This window comes from Branchiostoma belcheri, unplaced genomic scaffold, assembly GCF_001625305.1.
Source record: "Branchiostoma belcheri isolate BF01 breed outbred unplaced genomic scaffold, Haploidv18h27 scaffold68, whole genome shotgun sequence".
NCBI lineage: Eukaryota > Metazoa > Chordata > Leptocardii > Amphioxiformes > Branchiostomatidae > Branchiostoma > Branchiostoma belcheri.
Genome location: NW_017804331.1, coordinates 683,848 through 705,035, shown reverse-complemented (window position 1 = coordinate 705,035; position 21,188 = coordinate 683,848). Strand labels below are relative to the sequence as shown.

At 40.6% G+C, this 21,188-nt stretch overlaps 1 protein-coding gene across 7 annotated transcripts in view; it reads left to right on the top strand.

The window, feature by feature from the left end:
- Positions 1-560: 560 nt before the first annotated feature.
- The window catches only part of LOC109484063 (TBC1 domain family member 23-like), a 24,657-nt gene continuing 4,029 nt past the window's right edge, over positions 561-21,188 (top strand). The window contains exons 1-18 of one of the 7 annotated variants that reach the window (XM_019787264.1): positions 561-818; positions 2,865-2,976; positions 5,095-5,200; positions 6,396-6,600; positions 7,891-8,014; positions 8,916-9,040; positions 10,323-10,369; positions 10,806-10,909; positions 11,854-12,111; positions 12,876-12,971; positions 13,168-13,338; positions 13,979-14,021; positions 14,922-15,031; positions 15,880-16,010; positions 16,644-16,729; positions 17,297-17,429; positions 18,396-18,454; positions 20,120-20,255. In XM_019787264.1, the coding sequence (XP_019642823.1) occupies positions 778-818; positions 2,865-2,976; positions 5,095-5,200; positions 6,396-6,600; positions 7,891-8,014; positions 8,916-9,040; positions 10,323-10,369; positions 10,806-10,909; positions 11,854-12,111; positions 12,876-12,971; positions 13,168-13,338; positions 13,979-14,021; positions 14,922-15,031; positions 15,880-16,010; positions 16,644-16,729; positions 17,297-17,429; positions 18,396-18,454; positions 20,120-20,255 (2,087 nt within the window). In that variant the 5' untranslated portion in view covers positions 561-777. Of the gene's footprint in view, positions 819-2,864; positions 2,977-5,094; positions 5,201-6,395; positions 6,601-6,785; positions 6,861-7,176; positions 7,227-7,310; positions 7,364-7,890; positions 8,015-8,291; positions 8,445-8,915; positions 9,041-10,322; positions 10,370-10,805; positions 10,910-11,853; positions 12,112-12,875; positions 12,972-13,167; positions 13,339-13,978; positions 14,022-14,921; positions 15,032-15,879; positions 16,011-16,643; positions 16,730-17,296; positions 17,430-18,395; positions 18,455-20,119; positions 20,256-21,188 lie in introns of those variants that run through there. The other 6 variants (XM_019787266.1, XM_019787265.1, XM_019787267.1 and 3 more) reach the window with 6 other exon arrangements.

The window sequence follows — 21,188 nt, the reverse complement described above, 5'->3', positions numbered from 1 at the left end:
TGGGAGTCACCCGAGGTCATCGGAACACAACAAATAAGTTATTTTTGGATTTTTTAGAAGTAGAGCCCTGTTCTATTGGGTCACCTGAGGTCATATGCGAGTGATTATTCATTTTGTTTAATGTATGGATTGGGATGAATGAATACCCGATTTTGACTCTATTTGCGACATTACCGCGACATAAAGAATGTGGAATGGAGCCTTCTGATTGGTCAACATCACCGCCTATATGATAAATAGCTATAGCACTACTCATTACTACTGATTTGATGAGGCTGAAAATTGATTAATTGATTGATTGATTAATTAATTAATTGGAAAAATAGCTAGATGTTCAGTTTGAAAAATGCAGAATGAGAATATAAGGCAAATTATTTTGCAGAAAGATGAAAAGTATTAATGTTAATGTGAATAAAATCTGTACAATGCAAACATAAAGATTTGCACTGAGTATAAAAAACGTAAGATATCAAGAATTTGCGCATATATGAATTACTGGTATGTTTTACACACATTAACGTTAGCCTCCTTCAAACATCAGACATGTTGTGCGCCGTATACTACTAATATGACGTCACCATTAATACCTGTTTTGAAAAAGTGAGAGGTGGACACGGAAGTCTAGTTTTACCCCCGATATCGTGCCTATCGTTGCGAATTCACAACGTCACATCAGATCATCTGTCCAAATGTTTACCTGAACGTTGGAACGAAATTTGCACAATAGAGATAACGTCATTTATTGGCGAATGTTTGCGTCGGACACGTCACACCAAGATGGCGGAAGTTGAGGAACAGGAGCTAGAGTCGGAAGACTGGTAAGTTATAAAGACGGACTCTCTTGGTTCTGACTTCTTGTAGCTCGCTCAAGGTGTACTGTTTGGGGGATTCTTAAACGCTCCGTCGCACTTAAAGATGCCGTTTGACGTTGGCAACATTAAGAAGGTCCTTACGTCGTGACGGTAGTGAAAAACAAGCCTGGTTGCTGTGCCCCCCTCCCCCCGCCCCTTGGATAGTAGCTAGTACGACAGCTGTAGGGATATTTGTACACTAACTTTGGGTAAACACGATAAACAAGGAGCGACTGGGTCGTCTCGTGGTCGTACTGACAAACGTCAGGCACACGTGGTCGTGACATATCAATTAACCAACCAACCAATCAATCAATAAAATGGTTAATTTGTGAAAACAAACAAGAACTTGTAGCCATTGGCTAAATTATGCCCTGTACAATTTAAATTCTTAACATTTGGAAGGAACAAATTGACATTAATAAAACAATTCGATAAAACCCACATCATTATACACACAAATTACCTAGAAACAACAAAGTTTGACGTTAGAACAATCTATCAAATACTCATAAAACTTAAGTAATATCATACATGAACATTGTTATTATAACAATATGCATGATCACTGACTGTTAACACAACTTGATCTTGTAAATACAAAAGCATATATACTATAGATTATGTTGTTTGCAATATCTATGATATGTTTGACTTAATTATGTGTTATTACTAATATCAGTTTGACATTTCTAACCTATGAAATTTGGTTACCTGTTTACGAGAGGAATACTTTATATTCTTGCAGTGCCTGGATCAGGTGCCCATTGTGGAATCGAAATGAAAATGTAACTTATTAAGTGTCTGTGTCACATTTGTCGGCCATAAATTATGTGCATGACATGAACTGGATATAGTAGACACAGCAAGAATGTCCCTACCAAGGACTGAGGTTGTCACTTGTTACTCAATATGACATTTGTAAATTTTGTATGTACAATATATGTAATAAGAGACTCATGTAGCATGTCAGCAGAATTTACTTAATGCCTGGGCGAAACTGGATTGTATTGTGGATAGCACTTCAGCAGAACATCTCACATATTCATGACTATGAGATTACATCTCGTCTATACGTCTATAGTTTTCAAATGTTGTGCCAGGAAAGATATCATCTGCAACAGGCAAATTTCTGATGCTACGTTGACCAAACATTCAACAAATAAAAACGTGAAACATCCAGGTTACACACAGACGCAATATGTTCTGTTGTCTTGCTACCTTTTTCTTTTTTCACCATGTCTTTTAGCGCACCGTTGTCTAGTGATGCATACCTAAACCCAATTTTAGGTTCAGGTCCGGATTCAAGTCCAGAGATTTAGGTTCAGTTCCGGACTTGTAAGTCCGGACCTAAACCCATGGCATATACAAAATTGCATGTTGGCAACCTTGCAATGTTGTCTGGGTGAAACTTTGGTCACATAACATGGAGGCCAGTACTTGACGATGCCCGATGGCAATGTTTTCTTTGTTTTGCAGCAAAGATTTTACAATCTACGGAAGGTTTTAGGTGGTTTGGAAAGAAAAGGGGTATGTAAAATGGTCTTTTATGGTAATAAGTCCGGAGTCGGTTCTTGACTTTTAGGTTTTTTTGGACTTGAACCTAAACATAATCTTACAAGTCCGGATCCAAGTCCAGTGAACCGGTATGCATCACTACCCCTGTCCCCACTGTGTTTTTCCCAGGCAGGTGGAGTTGGAGACAGCTGTGTTAAAAAGCAGCTGTGACATCGCCATTATCAGGAACATCTGTACAGGCGCAGTTTGTTCTGCTGACATGCTGCCTTCTGTTATTTTTTCTACGATAGTTACCTGTATTACACCATGTTCATGCACCTCTCGGTTTGCTCCCCAGGCAGGTGGAGTTGGAGACAGCTGTGTTAGAGGGCAGCTGTGACATCAGGAACATCTGCACAGATGCTGACATCTGCTGACGTACTGCCTTCTGTTATTTTTTCTACGATAGTTAGCTATATTACACCATGTTCACGCACCTCTCGGTTTGCTCCCCAGGCAGGTGGAGTTGGAGACAGCTGTGTTAGAAGGCAGCTGTGACATCGGCATCATCAGAAACATCTGCAAAGGGAGGCAGGTTCCCGAGGAACTCAGACCCGCGGTGTGGAAGGTGAGAGCATGGAACTGTTTGTCACTGCTATAAACTGTTTATGTCAGGCTCAGGCTTGGGTTTGACACCAAAACTGATAGCTTAGTGACAGGAGTGTACAGTAACAGTCCGCTGCCTTTGTCAGAAGAAGATCTAGACGTAAGTAAATATTTAACTAAACTGTTTGTCACTACTGTATATGTCAGGCTCTGTGATACTGATAGCTACAATACACTCACTCACTCACTGCACGGCTTAGCGTCCGTTGTTCCCTGTCATGCAAGGGTTGGACGTCTTGGGGTGTACAGTAACAAGCTTTGTATTGCCTTTGTCAGAAAAATAAGATAATGTTTAGCTAGAAAATGGGTAAACATTCTGTTGACACTAGTACAAATCTACAGGTGTCGTATACATGTATGTTTTTTCTTCACATGGTTGCATATGATACAGTATGACAGCCATGAACACTAAGTCTTGGTCTATGTTACAAGTAGTGCTGCATACCGGTTCACTGGACTTGGATCCGGACTTGTAGGAATGTTTAGGTTCAAGTCCAAAAAAACCTAAAAGTCAAGAACCGAGTCCGGACTTATTACCATAAAAGACCATTTCACATACCCCTTTTCTTTCCAAACCACCTAAAAGTAAAACCTTCCGTAGATTGCAAAATCTTTGCTGCAAAATGAAGAAAAGATTGCCATCGGGCATCGTCAAGTGTCAGCCTCCATGTTATGTGGCCAAAGTTTCACCCAGACAACATTGCAAGGTTGCCAACATGCAATTTTGTATATGCCATGGGCTTAGGTCTGGACTTAGAAGTCCAGAACTGAACCTAAACCTCTGGACTTGAATCCGGACTTGAACCTAAAATTGAGTTTAGGTATGCATCACTAGTTACAAGCACTTCCCCCATTATCATGCATGGTATAGGGTGTGCCGTAGGATGTTATGATATGCAACATACATATGCAGACCACAAGGGAAGATTTGCCTATTCTGTAACATGCCTAGTGTTTCCTCTTAATTAGATTATTCAGGTTCTTCGGAGGGAACGGATCTCACAGGACTCAAACGTACCGGTAGTTAGGAAGATTAAATCAATACCTGCACGGAGTCACCTCGTCTGTACAGAAAACCTTGAGGGAGTTAACATTAACAACCTTGTCTGAAATTTCTATGATGGATCACGTTTGGCAATTCATTCATCATAGTCTGCCAAGCTGGTTGCAACTGGTGGGATAATATTATTAATCTGAATACCAATATCACTTATTTTAATTTAAAAAAAGGCTCCTGGAACTTTAAGATAAAACATGTTTAAAACAACTTTAAATCAGCATCCTCGCTGCGTAGTGCACACCTTTAATTGTTGTGTCACAATGTTGAAGAAATAAATGAATAGAAATATGTTGAACAGTTTGCCCTGTTAATTGGTACTTGTAGTTGCAACTGGTAGGATGATATTCTAAGAGTAAGACCTACTGAGATTCCAATCTCAGTAGGTCTTATTTTTGTCTAAGAAGACTCCTGGAAGGCTGGAATTTTAAGTTTTAACATGTTGAACATTCAGATGTATCGACTGGCATGTCACAATGAAGTGCATGAAATATGTTGAGTATTATTACAAATAGATAGTTAGCATAAAATCCTACATATATGATTATATCTGCATAGTTAGATACAGTACAAAAACTTATCACATCAATGAATACAACAGCTAAAACATTCTAAAATCGGCGTCGGATGTTGTAGTGGTTAGAGCGTTCGACTATGAACCGGGAGACCCGGGTTCGATTCCGAGTCGTACCCGGGACATGTCTGGACATGCGCCCCGACGTTGTGCCCTTGGGAAAGGCACTTTACACAAATTTCCTCACTCCACCCAGGTGTGAATGGGTACCTAACTTCGGTTGGGGAAAGTCGTATTGAGGTCACCTTGTGGCGCCGAATGGCTGCCGTATAGACCCTTGCGACAGTTCCACGAAAAAATTGTGGAACAAATATGTGTATCCTGTGTATTATTTGAATGTTGTAATTGTTGTGATTTGTATTGATTATTATGTAATACCTTGCATCAATTCAGCCGTATACTGTTTGGACAATAAAAACCATTTATTATTGTTATTATTTTCCCATCAGATCTGCCTGAATGTTGCTGGGAAGGGAGACTCCATGGAATCCTGGGACGGCGTGTTCGACCTGCCCCAACAGGAGGTTCTCAGGCAGGACTGCCTCAGTCTGCTCGGTAAGACAGTATTTATAGTGTATCTTAATCATTGCAAATAAATAATGATAATGCGGGTTTTATTTGAAACACCTCACAGCCCGAAGGCTGAATTACATGTCCCGTACATTGTATAAAAACATATTGTGGCAATAAAATCATTACATTTTTACAATGCAACACTAAAAGTTAAAATACCAACCTCATTGAAAGTACTAGATTAAAATCAAATATATAACGGCATGTACATTACAGGATTACATTACAGAGTGCTGTTTAAAAGCTGGACGAGGTAAGGCAACGGGCTTTTCGCATATCTTGCTGTGCGTGCTGGCAATTGGTCTAGTTTTTTGTTCTGTCTTGTTTCCCTCCCACTGATCTCTCCCCGAAGTCGAGGAAACCAATGTCTGTACTGTTCAGACTTGTACAGCTTCTGGGCAAACTTCAGGCACAGAGAGACACGTCGGTCTTCGAGTTTCTGGAGTTGTAGTGCTTCACATGCTGCAGAGTAACTGTGAAAGGTGTTGCCGAGGATGATCTTAGTTGCCCGCACTTGGATGTTCTCTATCTTCCTCCGTTGACTGGACGTTAAGCCTGGGTGCCACAGGGGTGTTGCATACTCCAGGACCGGCCTTACGAAACTTGTGTAAACAGTAACCAAGTCGTGTGTTGGTAGGTGAAACTGCCTCAGCCTACATAGGAGATACAGCCTTTGGTTCCCCTTTTTACACATTTCCAGGACGTGCATGTCCCACTTCAGATCTGACTGAAAGGTTACTCCTAAGCACTTGGCGATACTGACAACTTCAAGTTCATGGCCGCCAATGGTGAGAACAGGAGGAGGAGGAGGAATCCGGACAAAGCAGACTTGCATTGCCTTACACTTTCCCGGGTTCAGTTTCATTCTGTTGGTTTCTGTCCACGTAGAGAGGTTGTCAAGATCGCCCTGTAGTGTAGGTGGATGTGCAGCAAGTCTTGTTTCGATCAGGTTCAGATCATCCATAAAGAACTTTGATATTCAATCAATCACCAACCTGATGAAAGTATTCACTGAGGTATTCATTCACTTGATGTTGCATCACTCCAAGTAAGTTAGTGATATGGGACGAATTGGTTGTCCCACGTGTGGCCTTTCGTTGGAATGATACCTCTTATCCTTTATTTGCTATCTTAGGTATCCCTGATAATTAACTAAAACAACGTCTGTATTAAATAGAGAAGTATGAGGACCTGGCGGAGGACCAGCTGGCCATCCTGAGCGACATGGAGTCCGTTCTGACGTTCTACGCCAAATCTCGCAGTCTTCAGTACGCCTCCGGGAACGGCTGGGTCGACGTTCTCGCGCCTCTCATCCCCCTCCGGCTGCCCAGACAGGACCTGTACAACTGCTTCTACGCCATCATGACCAAATACATCCCGAGGTAAGCACTAACTAGCTAATTAACTAACTAATTAACTAGTTAACTATTTAATTAACTAATTAACTAGCTAATTAACTTCCCAGACAGGACCTCTACAACTGCTTCTACACCATCATGACCAAATATATCCCAAGGTAAGCTCTAACTAACTAATTAACTAACTAGTTAACTAACTAGCTAACTAATTAACTAGCTAATTAACTTCTCAGAAAGGACCTGTACAACTGCTTCTACGCCATCATGACCAAATACATCCCGAGGTAAGCACTAAATTATTAATTAACTAACTAATTAACTAGTTAACTAACTAATTAACTTCCCAGACAGGACCTCTACAACTGCTTCTACGCCATCATGACCAAATACATTCCGAGGTAAGCACTAACTAGCTAATTAACTAACTAATTAACTAGTTAAGTAACTTGTTAACTAACTAATTAACTTCCCAGACAGGACCTCTACAACTGCTTCTACGCCATCATGACCAAATACATTCCGAGGTAAGCACTTACTAGCTAATTAACTAACTAATTAACTAGTTAAGTAACTTGTTAACTAACTAATTAACTTCCCAGACAGGACCTGTACAACTGCTTCTACGCCATCATGACCAAATATATCCCAAGGTAAGCTCTAACTAGCTAATTAACTAACTAGTTAACTAACTAGTTACTTGACTTGACTTATGTTAACTAACTAATTAACTTCCCAGACAGGACCTCTACAACTGCTTCTACGCCATCATGACCAAATATATCCCAAGGTAAATAACTTGAACTAGCTAAGTTATGAAGAAAGTACATCAGTAACCATGTCCTGGCATGATTTCTAACCTGCAAGCTTTCATAAATGGTGTCGCACAGCTTTCCACAGTCTGATTAAATACATACTCAGTCATTACTGAGACAGAGAGGAGAGGTACATTGTATGTAGCATCAGCAAAATCCCTTTGGAAACATAATAGTTTATCCAAAAATAATTTCATCAGGTTGGTAGTACATGGCATATAGGGATTTTTCTTCTTACATGACCTGTACCGTATCTCACTTGCTGATGTTTCTATGTCTATCAGGCAATGTTCATGCCTTGTACAGGTCATTCATTCTCCTGTTTCTAACAAAACACAGACCCTGGTATTTAGCAAGTTTACTTATTTTTTTGTAAATCTTGCATTGTGAAATCTTGTTGTTTAGTGTTGGGAGAAAATGGCAGTAGGGTATGTTTTCCCTTCTGAAATAAAATTAACAAACAAACAAATAAGAAGTTAACCACTGCTCCTTTATTTTCCAGGGACTGTAAAGTCGACGGGAAGCCATTCCACCTGTTCCGCCTCCTGCTGCTGTACCAGGATCCTGAACTCTGCAACTTCCTCGACACCAAGAGGATATCAGCAGATACGTACGCGCTTATGTGGGTAAGGATATCAGCAGATACGTACGCGCTTATGTGGGTAAGGATATCAGCAGATACGTACGCACTTATGTGGGTAAGGATATCAGCAGATACGTATGCGCTTATGTGGGTAAGGATTCAGCAGATACGTACGCGCTTATGTGGGTAAGGATATCAGTATATACGTGCGCACTTATGTGGGTAAGGATATCAGCAGATACGTACGCGCTTATGTGGATAAGGATATCAGCAGATACGTACGCGCTTATGTGGATAAGGATATCAGCAGATACGTACGCGCTTATGTGGGTAAGGATTCAGCAGATACGTACGCGCTTATGTGGGTAAGGATATCAGCAGATACGTACGCGCTTATGTGGGTAAGGATATCAGCAGATACGTACGTGCTTATGTGGGTAAGGATATCAGCAGATACGTACGCGCTTATGTGGGTAAGGTCTTCATTCTCTATCATCATTCTTTGGACAGATCTGCAAAAAAACACTGATGTGTTGTCAGTTAAAACCATTTGAATCCCAAATTTCAAGTCAATCCATTGATCTAAAGTGACATGAATCCAAGTTGAAAAGTCCTGAAAGTTCTCTATTAACAGACGCCATTTGGGATCTCATAATTATTAGACAGAGATCATGATTGGAGTTTCTGTTCTAACAGATAAAATGGTCTTCCCCTATGAAAAACTTAAACTTTTCTCCAACTCAAAATTTGACTCACCAGAAATTTTCCACTGAATCACTCAGTCTTCCTCAGCTATCTGACCCAAATGCTGTGGACACGTGATTCAGTCGAAAATATCTGGTGAGTCAAATTTTGAGTTGGAGAAAAGTTTAAGTTTTTCATAATGTAATTTACCAACTCAGATGAACTTTCATGCTGGTCTTCCCCTGTTCCTTCCCCTGCAGATCCAGAGCCTGTTTGCGAGTCCGTGTGAGCTGAGTGTTGTGCAGCCCATGTGGGACCTGTACTTACAGCAGGCTGACCCTTTCTTCCTCTTCTTCCTCGCACTGGTCATACTGGTCAACGCCAAGTAAGTACAGTTCAAGTTTGGGCATGTACCAGACAAGCCATTTGACATATTTGTATATCATGAGCTAACTCATACCTTTTAACCGTTCTTCTAGTCGTAATTTTTTAACACTTTGTAGGTAATAGTATGTGCAATTATTGTGTTCCCTGTATTCTTCCTAATGTTTCTGTATTTTAACTTCATTATGTGCAATGGTATAAACTTTTAGGTTTTTGAAATGAAATGTACATTCAATTTGATTCGCAATTCAGTAGCTTGTACTTAAAGTTTACTGCGTATGATCAATAAGTAATTCTTGAGTCTGAGTCTTGAGTAAGTACAGTTTGAAACTGGAAAGGTAACTTTTGCCAAACACTGCATAATGTTTACCTAATCACATGGTCCAGCCAAACAAACTACTGCTCTCATTAACATGACAGTTCATCTGTGTTGGTACATGTAGTTGCATGTTAAGAGTTAAAACTTTAGATCCAACACAAAAAGTTCTCTCACCTAGAGCTTTCGACCAGTCACTCTGGTCTTCCTCAGTAGACTGACCCAGTGAGGCTTGTCACGTGGCTTCTTTAAAGTGTGACATCAACTGCTCGCTTCATCATGGAAGTTCATCTGTGTTGACAACACTACAGCTCTGTTTATTCTTACTCAAATACATTCATATATATACATATATTATATAGTGACATTCATTTATATAGTGACCAGCCCCTTCAACTCGCTACATAATGTAACCCAACACCACAGGGTGTCCGCTACAGCACCAGTTACCATGGTGACACTTCACACTGACAATGTCCAAATCTATCCAGCCAAAGCATTTTCCATTGGTAGCTACTCTAATGTTTTAAAGCCTTCTGAATAAATGATGTCATTTATGAAGCAACTTTACTTCTTAACTCAATTTTTAATCGGGCTGGACCCTAATTTCAGTACTATTGATTGTTTATTGTGTCAAATCGAATTCTTACAACTGTACATATCCTTAGCGCTCGTACCAGACTAACTTTTAAAACTTCAAAGACTTTCAGTCATTTTAATGTAGAACGACAGTAGTGATCTTACTCGTGAGAAATTATATTGGTTTACTTATATTGCTATGATAATATGACGACGACGATAGTTTTTATAAATTTAGTATATTACAAGTGTAAGTTGCCCTCTTATATCTACTAGTATTGTATAATCCTATAAGTTGTAAATATCAGCACAATTCAGTTTTTACTGCAAGTCTGATATGTTCTTTGTTCTTTTCAATAAACCAATCACTAGTACTTTTCACTTGCAGAGAGCAGATTCTTCCCATGGAAAATGAAGATAAGCAGGTTATTGTAGGTACGTGTACTGATTCATCCATGCTCTTAATACTTTATTTGGGCAAAATATCTCAATGCTAAAGAAAAGTTTCTCTTAGCTTTGTATGCAAAATTATATTTGTAACTGGTATATTTTGCGTGCAAGGCTGAAAGAAACCTTTTTTTAACAAAGTTGTAGCCGTTAAATGTAAAACGTGTCAATACATGAGTTGTAGTTGTTACTATAATAAGTGTCTTGTGTGCTACTATTATATATGATATGGAGTTATATACATTTTCCAACACTGTGTGCTAACCAAGCTATTAAACATGAAACTGGAGATATGTGATATCTGTGCTATATTGATTAATCTTGACTGTGCTTTTTGTGGATACCCTAAAAGGCATTTCTAACATACTGGAAGGCACTAAAAAAAAATTCTGAGCTACATTGATTAATTTTGTGTTTTCTGCAGACACCCTAAAAGTGTTTCCAGCCCAACTGGAGGCGGAAGACATTGAGGATTTCTGTGCGCTGGCTCTCTACTACTCCTCAAGAACCCCACAGTCTTTCAGAAAGGTGAGACATTCTTGTAATCAAGACACTTGTACTTGTGGGGTACATTTTCTTGAGACTAAGGTCAAAACAGGCACACCAAGTGGAGTAAGGATTAATGACCAGGATGAGAGGTCAAAAACAGATACTGTTCTATCAATCAATCAATCAATCAATCAATCAATCAATCAACCAACCAATCAATCAGTCAGTCAGTCAATCTATCTATCTATCTATCTATCTATCTATCTATGTGGGGTCGTGTGGCGCAACGGCAGCGTGCGCGACTCGGAATCAAGAGGTCCCGGGTTCGAGTCCTGACACGCCACCGATCTTGTGCCCTTGGGAAAGGCACTTTACACGACTTTCCCCACTAGACTCAAGTGAAAATGAGTATTGTCTGTCCAGTATTCGTTTCTATGTGTGGGACACAACACCAGCAACAGCTGCCTTAGCTCCGCGTGTATTGCATTGTTGCAATTTCAATAAAAAATAGAATAGAATAGAATGGAATGGAATGGAATGGAATGGAATGGAATGGAATGAAATGAAATGAAATGAAATGAAATGAAATAAAATAAAAATCTATCTATCTATCAACCAATCAGTCAATCAATCAGACAGATGCTGTTCAATCTACCTACCTACCTACCTACCTACCTGTCTGTCTGTCAGACATGCTGTTCAATCTATCTATCTATCTATCTATCTATCTATCTATCTATCTATCAACCAATCAGTCAGTCAATCAGACAGATGCTGTTCTATCTGTCTATCTATCTATCTATGTCGTTACTTTGATTCAAAAGCATATTTGGCCATGTGGTTGATTTTCAGCAAGGTCGGGTGGATGAGTGGAGATTAAGTTTTCCAATTGACAGGTCCAAGAAAGATCTCCAAATGTTCCATTTCATCAAATATACTGCAGAATATTGCCACTAAGAAGAGTCTAACATTTTTTTCCCCAGGATTACCAGTACATGTTTGGAGGCAGCCTAACAGCCAGAGAGGACACCAGTGAAGAAGAAATGTTGTCTCAGGCCCTGTGTCTGCCTGTGTCGTTGTTTCTAACCTTGTTGTTGTTGTTGTTGTTCCAGGATTACCAGTACATGTTTGGAGGCAGCCTGACAGCCAGAGAGGACACTAGTGAAGAAGAAATGCTGTCCCAGGCCCTGTGCCTGCCTGTGTCAGTAGCTGAGCTCCTGCAGGCCACAGAGGAGACAAATGTAAGGCCGATTTCTGATTTTTTTTGGTCTCCACATACTAGAGACTAGTGATGCATACCTAAACCCAATTTTAGGTTCAGGTCCGGATTCAAGTCCAGAGGTTTAGGTTCAGTTCCGGACTTGTAAGTCCGGACCTAAACCCATGGCATATACAAAATTGCATGTTGGCAACCTTGCAATGTTGTCTGGGTGAAACTTTGGCCACATAACATGGAGGCCGACACTTAATGATGCCAGATGGCAATGTTTTCTTCATTTTGCAGCAAAGATTTTACAATCTACGGAGGGTTTTAGGTGGTATGGAAAGAAAGGGGGTATGTGAAATGGTCTTTTATGGTAATAAGTCCGGACTCAGTTCTTGACTTTAAGGTTTCTTTGGACTTGAACCTAAACATTCTTACAAGTCCGGATCCAAGTCCAGTGAACCGGTATGCATCACTACTAGAGACTGGGTGTCATCACAGCTTTGATCCATGGTAGCTAGTGACAATAGGGAGCCAGCGGTAACTACGGAGCACAGCACCCAGGCTGCAGAAGCTCCACAGACCTCCAGAACTCAGTACAGTGCTGACTCATAAATTCTGTGAAAAGCAATGGCCCAGCATGTGCCGGCTTGTCGTAAAAGTCGCTATGTACCACCGCAAATTCACGATACCAGCTTTGTATTCCTGTGGTTTAGCAGAATTTTTTTTATGTCATCCATAGAATTAGTTCAGTGTGGCCTAATCAAACCATTGTCTGTTTGGTATGCTTTTTTTCTCCAGGGCGACAGTGTACACTACTTTGTGGTGGACTGCAGGCCTGCCGACCAATACAACACAGGACATCTTTCCACTGCTTTCCATTTAGATGCCAATCTGGTACGTACGTACTGATGCTTTTCAAATTTAGGGTGAAATGTTCCAACCTTTTTTTGAACTGACAAAAATTTGTGTCGGCATACAGATTGAGATTTTTAAGTGTACTTTTTAATCTATTATGTGTATTGAAACATGCAATTCAGCCTATGGCTGCTATGTGTTTTAATGAATGGGCCTTTCTTTCTTTCTTCCTTAGATGTTGCAGGTTCCGACGGAGTTTGCCCTGGCTGTGCAAGCCTTGTTTTCCGCGCAGCGCACAGCAATCGCGGCCGGGTCGGTGGCGGGAGGGGAGCATCTGTGCTTCATGGGGAGCGGCAGGGACGAAGAGGACCAGTACGTGCACATGGTGGTCGCACACTTCCTACAGGTACGTGCACATGGTGGTCGCACACTTCCTACAGGTACGTGCACATGGTGGTCGCACACTTCCTGCAGGTATGTGCACATGGTGGTCGCAGACTTCCTACAGGTACGTGCACATGGTGGTCGCACACTTCCTACAGGTACGTGCACATGCTGGTCGCACACTTCCTACAGGTACGTGCACATGGTGGTCGCACACTTCCTACAGGTATGTGCACATGGTGGTCGCACACTTCCTACAGGTACGTGCACATGGTGGTCGCACACTTCCTACAGGTATGTGCACATGCTGGTCGCACACTTCCTACAGGTACGTGCACATGGTGGTCGCACACTTCCTACAGGTATGTGCACATGGTGGTCGCACACTTCCTACAGGTGTGAATTGGATTTTTATTATGCAACCGGCAGACATACTGGTATGAATTTTGTTGGTATTTACAAAGATTGACTCCATAGAATTAACACAAAAATTCACTTTATCATACAAGCATGCTCTCTCTCAGTTAAGCAAATCAAGGACATAACATCAGCAGAACGGATTTTACTGGATGCTACTTGTAAGAATGCCTTGCCATCTATTCTATTTATTATGATAGAATGATTTTTTCAGTCAACTTTAGGTGGCTCCTCTCTTTTTACAGAGACATACAGCCTTCATCAGCTTAGCCAGAGGAGGTTACCATGGCAAGTATCTTCTATGGTTGTTCTTTTTCATACTGTTTGTTGTTTGTACCAGATATGACTCTCCATTTGAGTCCGCAGTTTTTTCCACACATCCTTCTATGTGTGTTATAGTCATGCATGTACCTTTGTTTAAGGGAAGGTTTAATTTGGGTTTTCAGTTCTTCAGCTTATTCTAAAATCATAGGTACACTGTTTATCAGTGAGTGGGCATTTGTACATTGTACATTACTACAAAACTATAATCAAAGAACTCACATATCATAGACGAAGTGGGTAAATTTGTCTCCCAAACCCAACAAAATGTAGTACCATGTATGTTGTATATAGTCTGTCTTATCAGACAGTATCTTTTTTTTCATACATTTTGTTTGTATTTGCAATTAGCCCTCAGGCACATGCATGTATTTTCAATAAACTTTCATTGACTCCTAGTAAGTCTACATGTAAGAAAGCTCTGTCCAGGCTGTGTTAATCAGCTGCCAGTTCTGAGACTAGTGCTGCATACCTAAACCCAATTTTAGGTTCAGGTCCGGATTCAAGTCCAGAGGTTTAGGTTCAGTTCCGGACTTGTAAGTCCTGACCTAAACCCATGGCATATACAAAATTGCATGTTGGCAACCTTGCAATGTTGTCTGGGTGAAACTTTGGCCACATAACATGGAGGCCGATGGCAATGTTTTCTTCGTTTTGCAGCAAAGATTTTAGAATCTACGGAAGGTTTTAAGTGGTTTGGAAAGGAAAGGGGTCTGTGAAATGGTCTTTTATGGTAATAAATCCGAACTCGGTTCTTGACTTTAAGGTTTTTTTGGACTTGAACCTAAACATTCTTACAAGTCCGGATCCAAGTCCAGTGAACCGGTATGCATCACTATCTGAAAGTGTGGTTCTGTATTTCTGCAGCGCTCCACACAGAACTGGTGAAGAGAGAAGAGAAGGGAGACTCCAGCTTCTCAGTCAGGACCTGCATCGTATCCACAGCAGGGGAGGACGTCAACGGGGAACATGACGGGGTAAATATAGAACACAATATTCCGTATCGCCCGAGGTATCGGCCCGACCGCGCATCGGATGTCATACCCACCCAAGAAAACACGCCTTTCAATGCAAGATGAGCCAAAAGTTGGTGCCACTAAACCCTAAAATGCAACAACATCAATTCTAACGTCCGGATTCTGTATTGGAATTTTCAAAAGGGGCACACGTGGTTAGGGCAGTACGTGTTTGAATCGTTTTATGGAGGCCATGGAAGCGATCGATAACGGGTTCCGGACTGGGCCGTACTTAACGGTATCGAACGTTATCGAATGTTATCGCGGCCCGGGTATGATATAAGATATATTATCTATATCACTACCTGCCTGTGTAAGAAGGTACATTATAGCAATGTACTTTATTAAACAACCTTTGCGCTTTTACTTGATGGCGCTTTGTCCTCAGTGTATGCTTAACAGTGGTTGCAAGTATCGCAACAATTTGTAGAGAGGATTCTATGTATCAAATCACTTTGGTGATGTTAGTGTGAAACTGTTGTTGAAGTGATGTTCGGATGTCACCACCATGCATGTATCTGTGCCTTATATCAGTCAGACCAAGTCCCTGTCCTTGGTGCTGAAATCATTTCTAACACTGTCGTGACTAATGTACACCCACCTCATGTGTGTGTCTAATGAATGAACAACCGAGGTCTGGGAAGGTGGATATGTTATCTTCTACTTTCCTTATTATTGACCCAACATTAGTTACCATGGTGACAGACGTGTGGTTCAGGTCATTGACCTTATTTGTTTGAAGAAGAGGAAATGGAGCAAAACAATATGTTTTCGTTCGGTGAACATAACGATGGTTCTCTGTTTTGCAGAGACCCGGGGCTCAGGGAGCGTCTCTCATCAACAAACTGTCAAGCGCCGTGAGACACAAGTCCGACGCCATGAAGGAACAACTCTCCAAGATCAAGGACAAACTGGCCGAGGGGGCCGGGCCTGTGGAGAGGTGGGGGTTTGTTGTTATCATGAAAGTTCATCTGTGTTGGTAGTAACCATAGTAAATCAAAGGCACTCCAGCGATCACTAGATAGAGACGGTGGACGATATACCGTAAACTCCCTGGCACGTTTGATCAGTTGCTGACGTCACACATCCATAAAGTCTCGCGTGCATAAGGTCATGTGTCTCTAACCGTAAATCTCGCGAGTTCACGTTTGGAAGTGATTGGTCATTAACTATCCTGATGAAGGCGACAGTGGTCGTTGAAAATTTGATCTCTGTGTACGTTGGAATAAAGTTCAACATTTTACTATGGGTGTTTGTTGTTGCATTATCAGTAATACTAACCAGGGCAACACCCCTCTAAGTGTCTGTAGTAGACTAGTGCTAGCATTTGAGTAGCTCAGCATACTAAGGAAACATAAGACCAGACTTCCATCTCGTCATCAAACATACCAGACGAAAGGAGTAATTTTGAAATATTTGGCCAATTTCTACTCTTTCCAGCCACTTCTAAAGCCTGCTAGATGCTAGTTCCTTTCATTGTTTATTGTTTCAAAGACCTCCATTAGTGACAGTACACACTTTTTCCTACATGACTTCTGTCTAAACAAACTTCCCCCCCCCCTGTGTTTTGCAGACATGTGAGCAGCAGTGACAAACTGGGCAAGCCGTACCGCGGGGTCAAACCTGTCTTCAGTATCGGGGATGAAGAGGATGACCACGGTGGGTTCTCTGTCATCCTCTTCTCTCTCAGAGTCCACTGTTCTCCAGCTCAAAAACGAAAATTAATTCGCTAGGAATTTTCGACTGAATCACTCAGTCTTCATCAGCTTATGACCAAGTGCTGTGGACAGTTTAATTCTCTTCATAACCTGATGTCCTAGTGTGTTTTATTATACTGAGTCCACACCAATTTGATTTTTTGGTTAACGGATTCGCCTGCTTCATTTTTTTCTGATTTGCAAATAAAATAAAAATTCAGAATCAACAGTTACTGCAAAATGCTCATATTTTGCCCTGAACCGTTGAAAACAGTCCTTTTCATCCTAATTGTTACAGTTAGTCCAACTTTCAATGCAGTGGTATCATTAAAAGTTCAAAATTCATTGCTTAAATTTTAAAGCATCCTGGTGGGTTGACTTCATGGCTTCTATGGTACCATTTTGGGCCATAATAGGATGCCTAAGCCTGTTTTTTTTCCCCTCGCCCGCTCCTTTATTTTTCTGGAAAAATCTGTTAACCAAGAAATTAAATTGGTGTGGCCTGATGATGATGTTCTCCTGCCATCAGATGAGATGGACAGCTTCAGCGTGTCAGACGATGAACATGAGGTGGTGAACCTGGACACGTGGCTGAAGAAACCCGACGTCATTCAGCACTTCCCCTGTCAGGAGGTCAAGGAGTCAGGCCACCTGCTGCCAAGGTTTGATTGATTTGATTTATTGAAATTGTAACAGTACAAATTAAAGCTTTTCTGGATCATAAATCTATATACATGTATGATAACAGTTAAACTTTACGTGACCAACACCAAGTAAATTGGGACTTACCCCAAATTTTCGCCCGACTCCGTCAGCCTTGTTCACGGAATGGACCCTTCTACTGCAGCTTCCGGGACGTGACGTCGGAAACACGTGGGTCATACGTGGCAGGTAACCTATGGGGCAACCCTGTCTCTGGGGGCGTCATAGGTTATCTGCCACATATGACCCTCTGCTGCAACCACGTGTTTCCGACGTCACGTCCCGGAAACTGCAGTAGAAGGGTCCATTCCGTGAACAAGGCTGACGGAGTCAGTCGAAAATTTGGGGTAAGTCCCAATTTACTTGGTGTTGGTTACGTAAAGTTTAACTGTTACCATAATGTTATATACCAACACAGATGAACTTTCATGCTATATACATGTAATTTGGTTAACTTTCCATCAGCTAAAGATACCAGCTATGCCTTCTGTGCATCTGCTGTCCTCAAAATACAGAGACTGCCATATTATTTCTTAGATATATCAGATTAGTACTTGTCAAAAGAATTTGTTTTAACATACATTGTATTAAGAAACATTTTATACATAGGCCAGAGGTTTTTCTAGAAAAATTTAGCATGAGGGAGCAGATCGCAATCATGGCAAGGAACGAAGCAACCGAGGGGGGATTTTCTAATAAGGGCATCACAGTTTGTAATGCTAGAATGCATTGTTGTATTGTTTTTACATCTTTAAGTGTGTGAGTAGCCACATAGGGTTCAATTTGAAAATTGGTATGAGGGAGCTGACTGGTTACATGAGGGAACAGTGCCCTTATTCCCGTTTAGAAAAAACCCTGCATAGCCATAGAAGGTAAGCGAATTGTAGCTGTGAAGGTTGTTGACTTTTTTCTCTGTCACCTTCCAGCCACCTGCTGCTCACCAGCACTCACATGTATGTTTTGAGAGACAATCCAGACAGAAAAGGTGAGAAAATATCATTTTTGTACACCGCTGTCAGACTGTACAATGAGACTTTGTAATAATCTGTTATTTCGTGCCCCTTTCAAGTATAGAATCCAAATGAATGTGTTTTTTTCTTTCAGAATTGTTTCTAACTCGTTTAAATGTCGCAGCTACAAAATATATCTATTTTAAAGATTATGAATGATGAAAAATGTTTTTAAATGTACATTATTCTGTGAATTTTAGTATTTGGTCTTAAAATGTTGTAAGTAGTAATTTCAATTTAACGTATTTTTCTAAATGTAATAAGATATTAGCAATTGTAACGTGCGTGCGACTTGTGTACAAACCTCACAATTCAGCCGCGAGGCTGCGATGGGTTTTGGTTTTCAATAAACAATAAGGAGAACGTGGATTCTCAATGTTACCCCTTGAATTTTTCCCATATAGAAAGATTTCTGAGTAAGAAAGAAGTTTTGATAATGTTGAAGTTGAAAACCTTGGACATCTTATCTTGTGCAGGAAAATTTCAAGGCTTTGTGTAATATTTTGGTTTTAGGAGCCGACTTTACACTGTCAGATTTAGAATATAGACTGGTTTATTTCGAAAGGAACATGCATACAACATACATATAAGTTGCTAATTGCAGCCTGCAGGCTGAATTGGGCAGCTTTTACAATGGGATACACAGGTAGAATATATTTAACATGTACATAACTTAAACATAAGCATCAAATATTGCACTAGATTATTGCACTTTTATTGCACTTTTATGTTAAAATTACGGCGTTGCAAGATCAGTTACAAATTACATGATATAGCTAAAAACTATTACAACAAACATAAGATAAAACACTATTACAACATATACAGCTATTATAAAAAAATAATCTACTATAAGTTCAAGGTGTTCAATATGTGCAACATTGAGGGAACCGGGCTACGTAGATATCTTTGTGTCCCTTTGGGTGGTTGTAGCAATGTAGATTTAGAAGCAATGTACAAAATAGAATGCAGGGTAGGAATGTTCGTAAATTCACAACCAGTTTTTTAACAAGAGCAGCTGATGTTTCAATGACTGTCAGTATAATTTTTGTCAAACATGCATTTATAATGATCTTTATTTGCTTCTTGCCATCAATGTGCCATGGTTAAGTACAATGAAACACACACAAAATAATTAAATGAAGTGATTTCCAACAATCACGATTGAATAAAAAAACTAAACAAGTGGTTGTGGATAAAAAAACTTTGCTATTCAATCATTTACCAACTCATCAATGAAATTATTCACGGAAATGTACAAAATAGCCTCTAATGGACCTATACCATGATTACGTCACAGTTTGTTTACTGCAATGAATGCCGGTCAATCGATGTTTATATTGTACAGGGGTGCATAGCGCGGTGTGTGTTCCTGTAGCGTTAGCCTAATATAAGGCTTTTAATACAGTACTACTTTCGTCTAATGTCACAACTAGATCACCCATGCGGCATGTGATGCTGTGTCAACACAACTAGACGCAGCAAAAATCAGACATACCTTACTTTGAAAACTTTGAAATGATCTTTATTCTTTAACTGACCGTTCTAGAATGTTCTTTAGAACAGGTAAACAAACTGTGACGTAATAATGGTATAGGTCCATTGTGCCTTTGTTTTCACTACGATTCTTGCGTCGGCAGGAATGTCGTTTATCCAGTCGAGACACGCGCTGACGGAAGTTGTGAAGATCACGTCCAAGAAGAGACATCCTGACCTGATCACGTTTAAGTACGGCATCAGTGAGGAGGAGGGAGTTCAGGTCACAGGCATGGAGAGGTGAGGCTAGAAAAAATGTCCAGACTATACATTATGTACAAAATGACTAATAAACAGGTGGACGTTGCAACTAATAAGTACCTAATACCAGCCCAGGAGAAGAAATAGCCATGCCTTCAAGTACCAGAGTTATCAACCAAGGATTGAGGTGTTCAAGAATTCATTCTTTCCTAGAACTATCACAGAGTGGAACTTGTTTTCACCAAGTGCAGTAGGGGCATTGTCATTAGATAGCTTTAAACCATGTTTAGAGTTAGATGTTCAAGGGTTCGGTGTAATGCATCGATCGGTGCATGTAATGTAGCCAGCTGCTGTCGCACCATGTGCCTGTAAAGCTGGTGTGTTACGCCAAAGGCTGGTTATACCAGCTATACAGATACAGGAGCTGGTGTGTTACGCCGAAGGGCAGTTATACCGGCTATACAGGTACAGAAGCTGGTGTGTTATGCCGAAGGGCGGTTATACCGGCTATACAGATACAGATACAGGTACAGAATAAGGACCTCTCCTGCAGTAGCACATTGCAGAACGTACTGCACCTGCGCGGAAGCTGTCATGTACATGTATTGTGCATAGCACTTTGGCAAAATTGAGGTGCTCAAAAACTTGTATGTTCCAACAGCTATCGTAGACTGGAACTCGTTGCCACCAAGCACAGTTGGGGCATCATCACTAGAAAGCTTTAAACAACTGTTGCAATTCTTTCTTTCTTTATTCTTTATTTCAGGTAAAAACCCATATAACACATGTACAATACATCATTAAAATAATACGAAAACTCTACAGACATACAAGTAAAACAGGAAGAAACCTAAAAGCATAATAAATGGTAGGTCTTCCGAAAGAATGAATTCCTGTAGAAGGCATCAGAATGTGCAATTAAATGTGCAAAGATTGAGTGTAACAAGTTGTTCTGTGTAATATAGCCAGCTG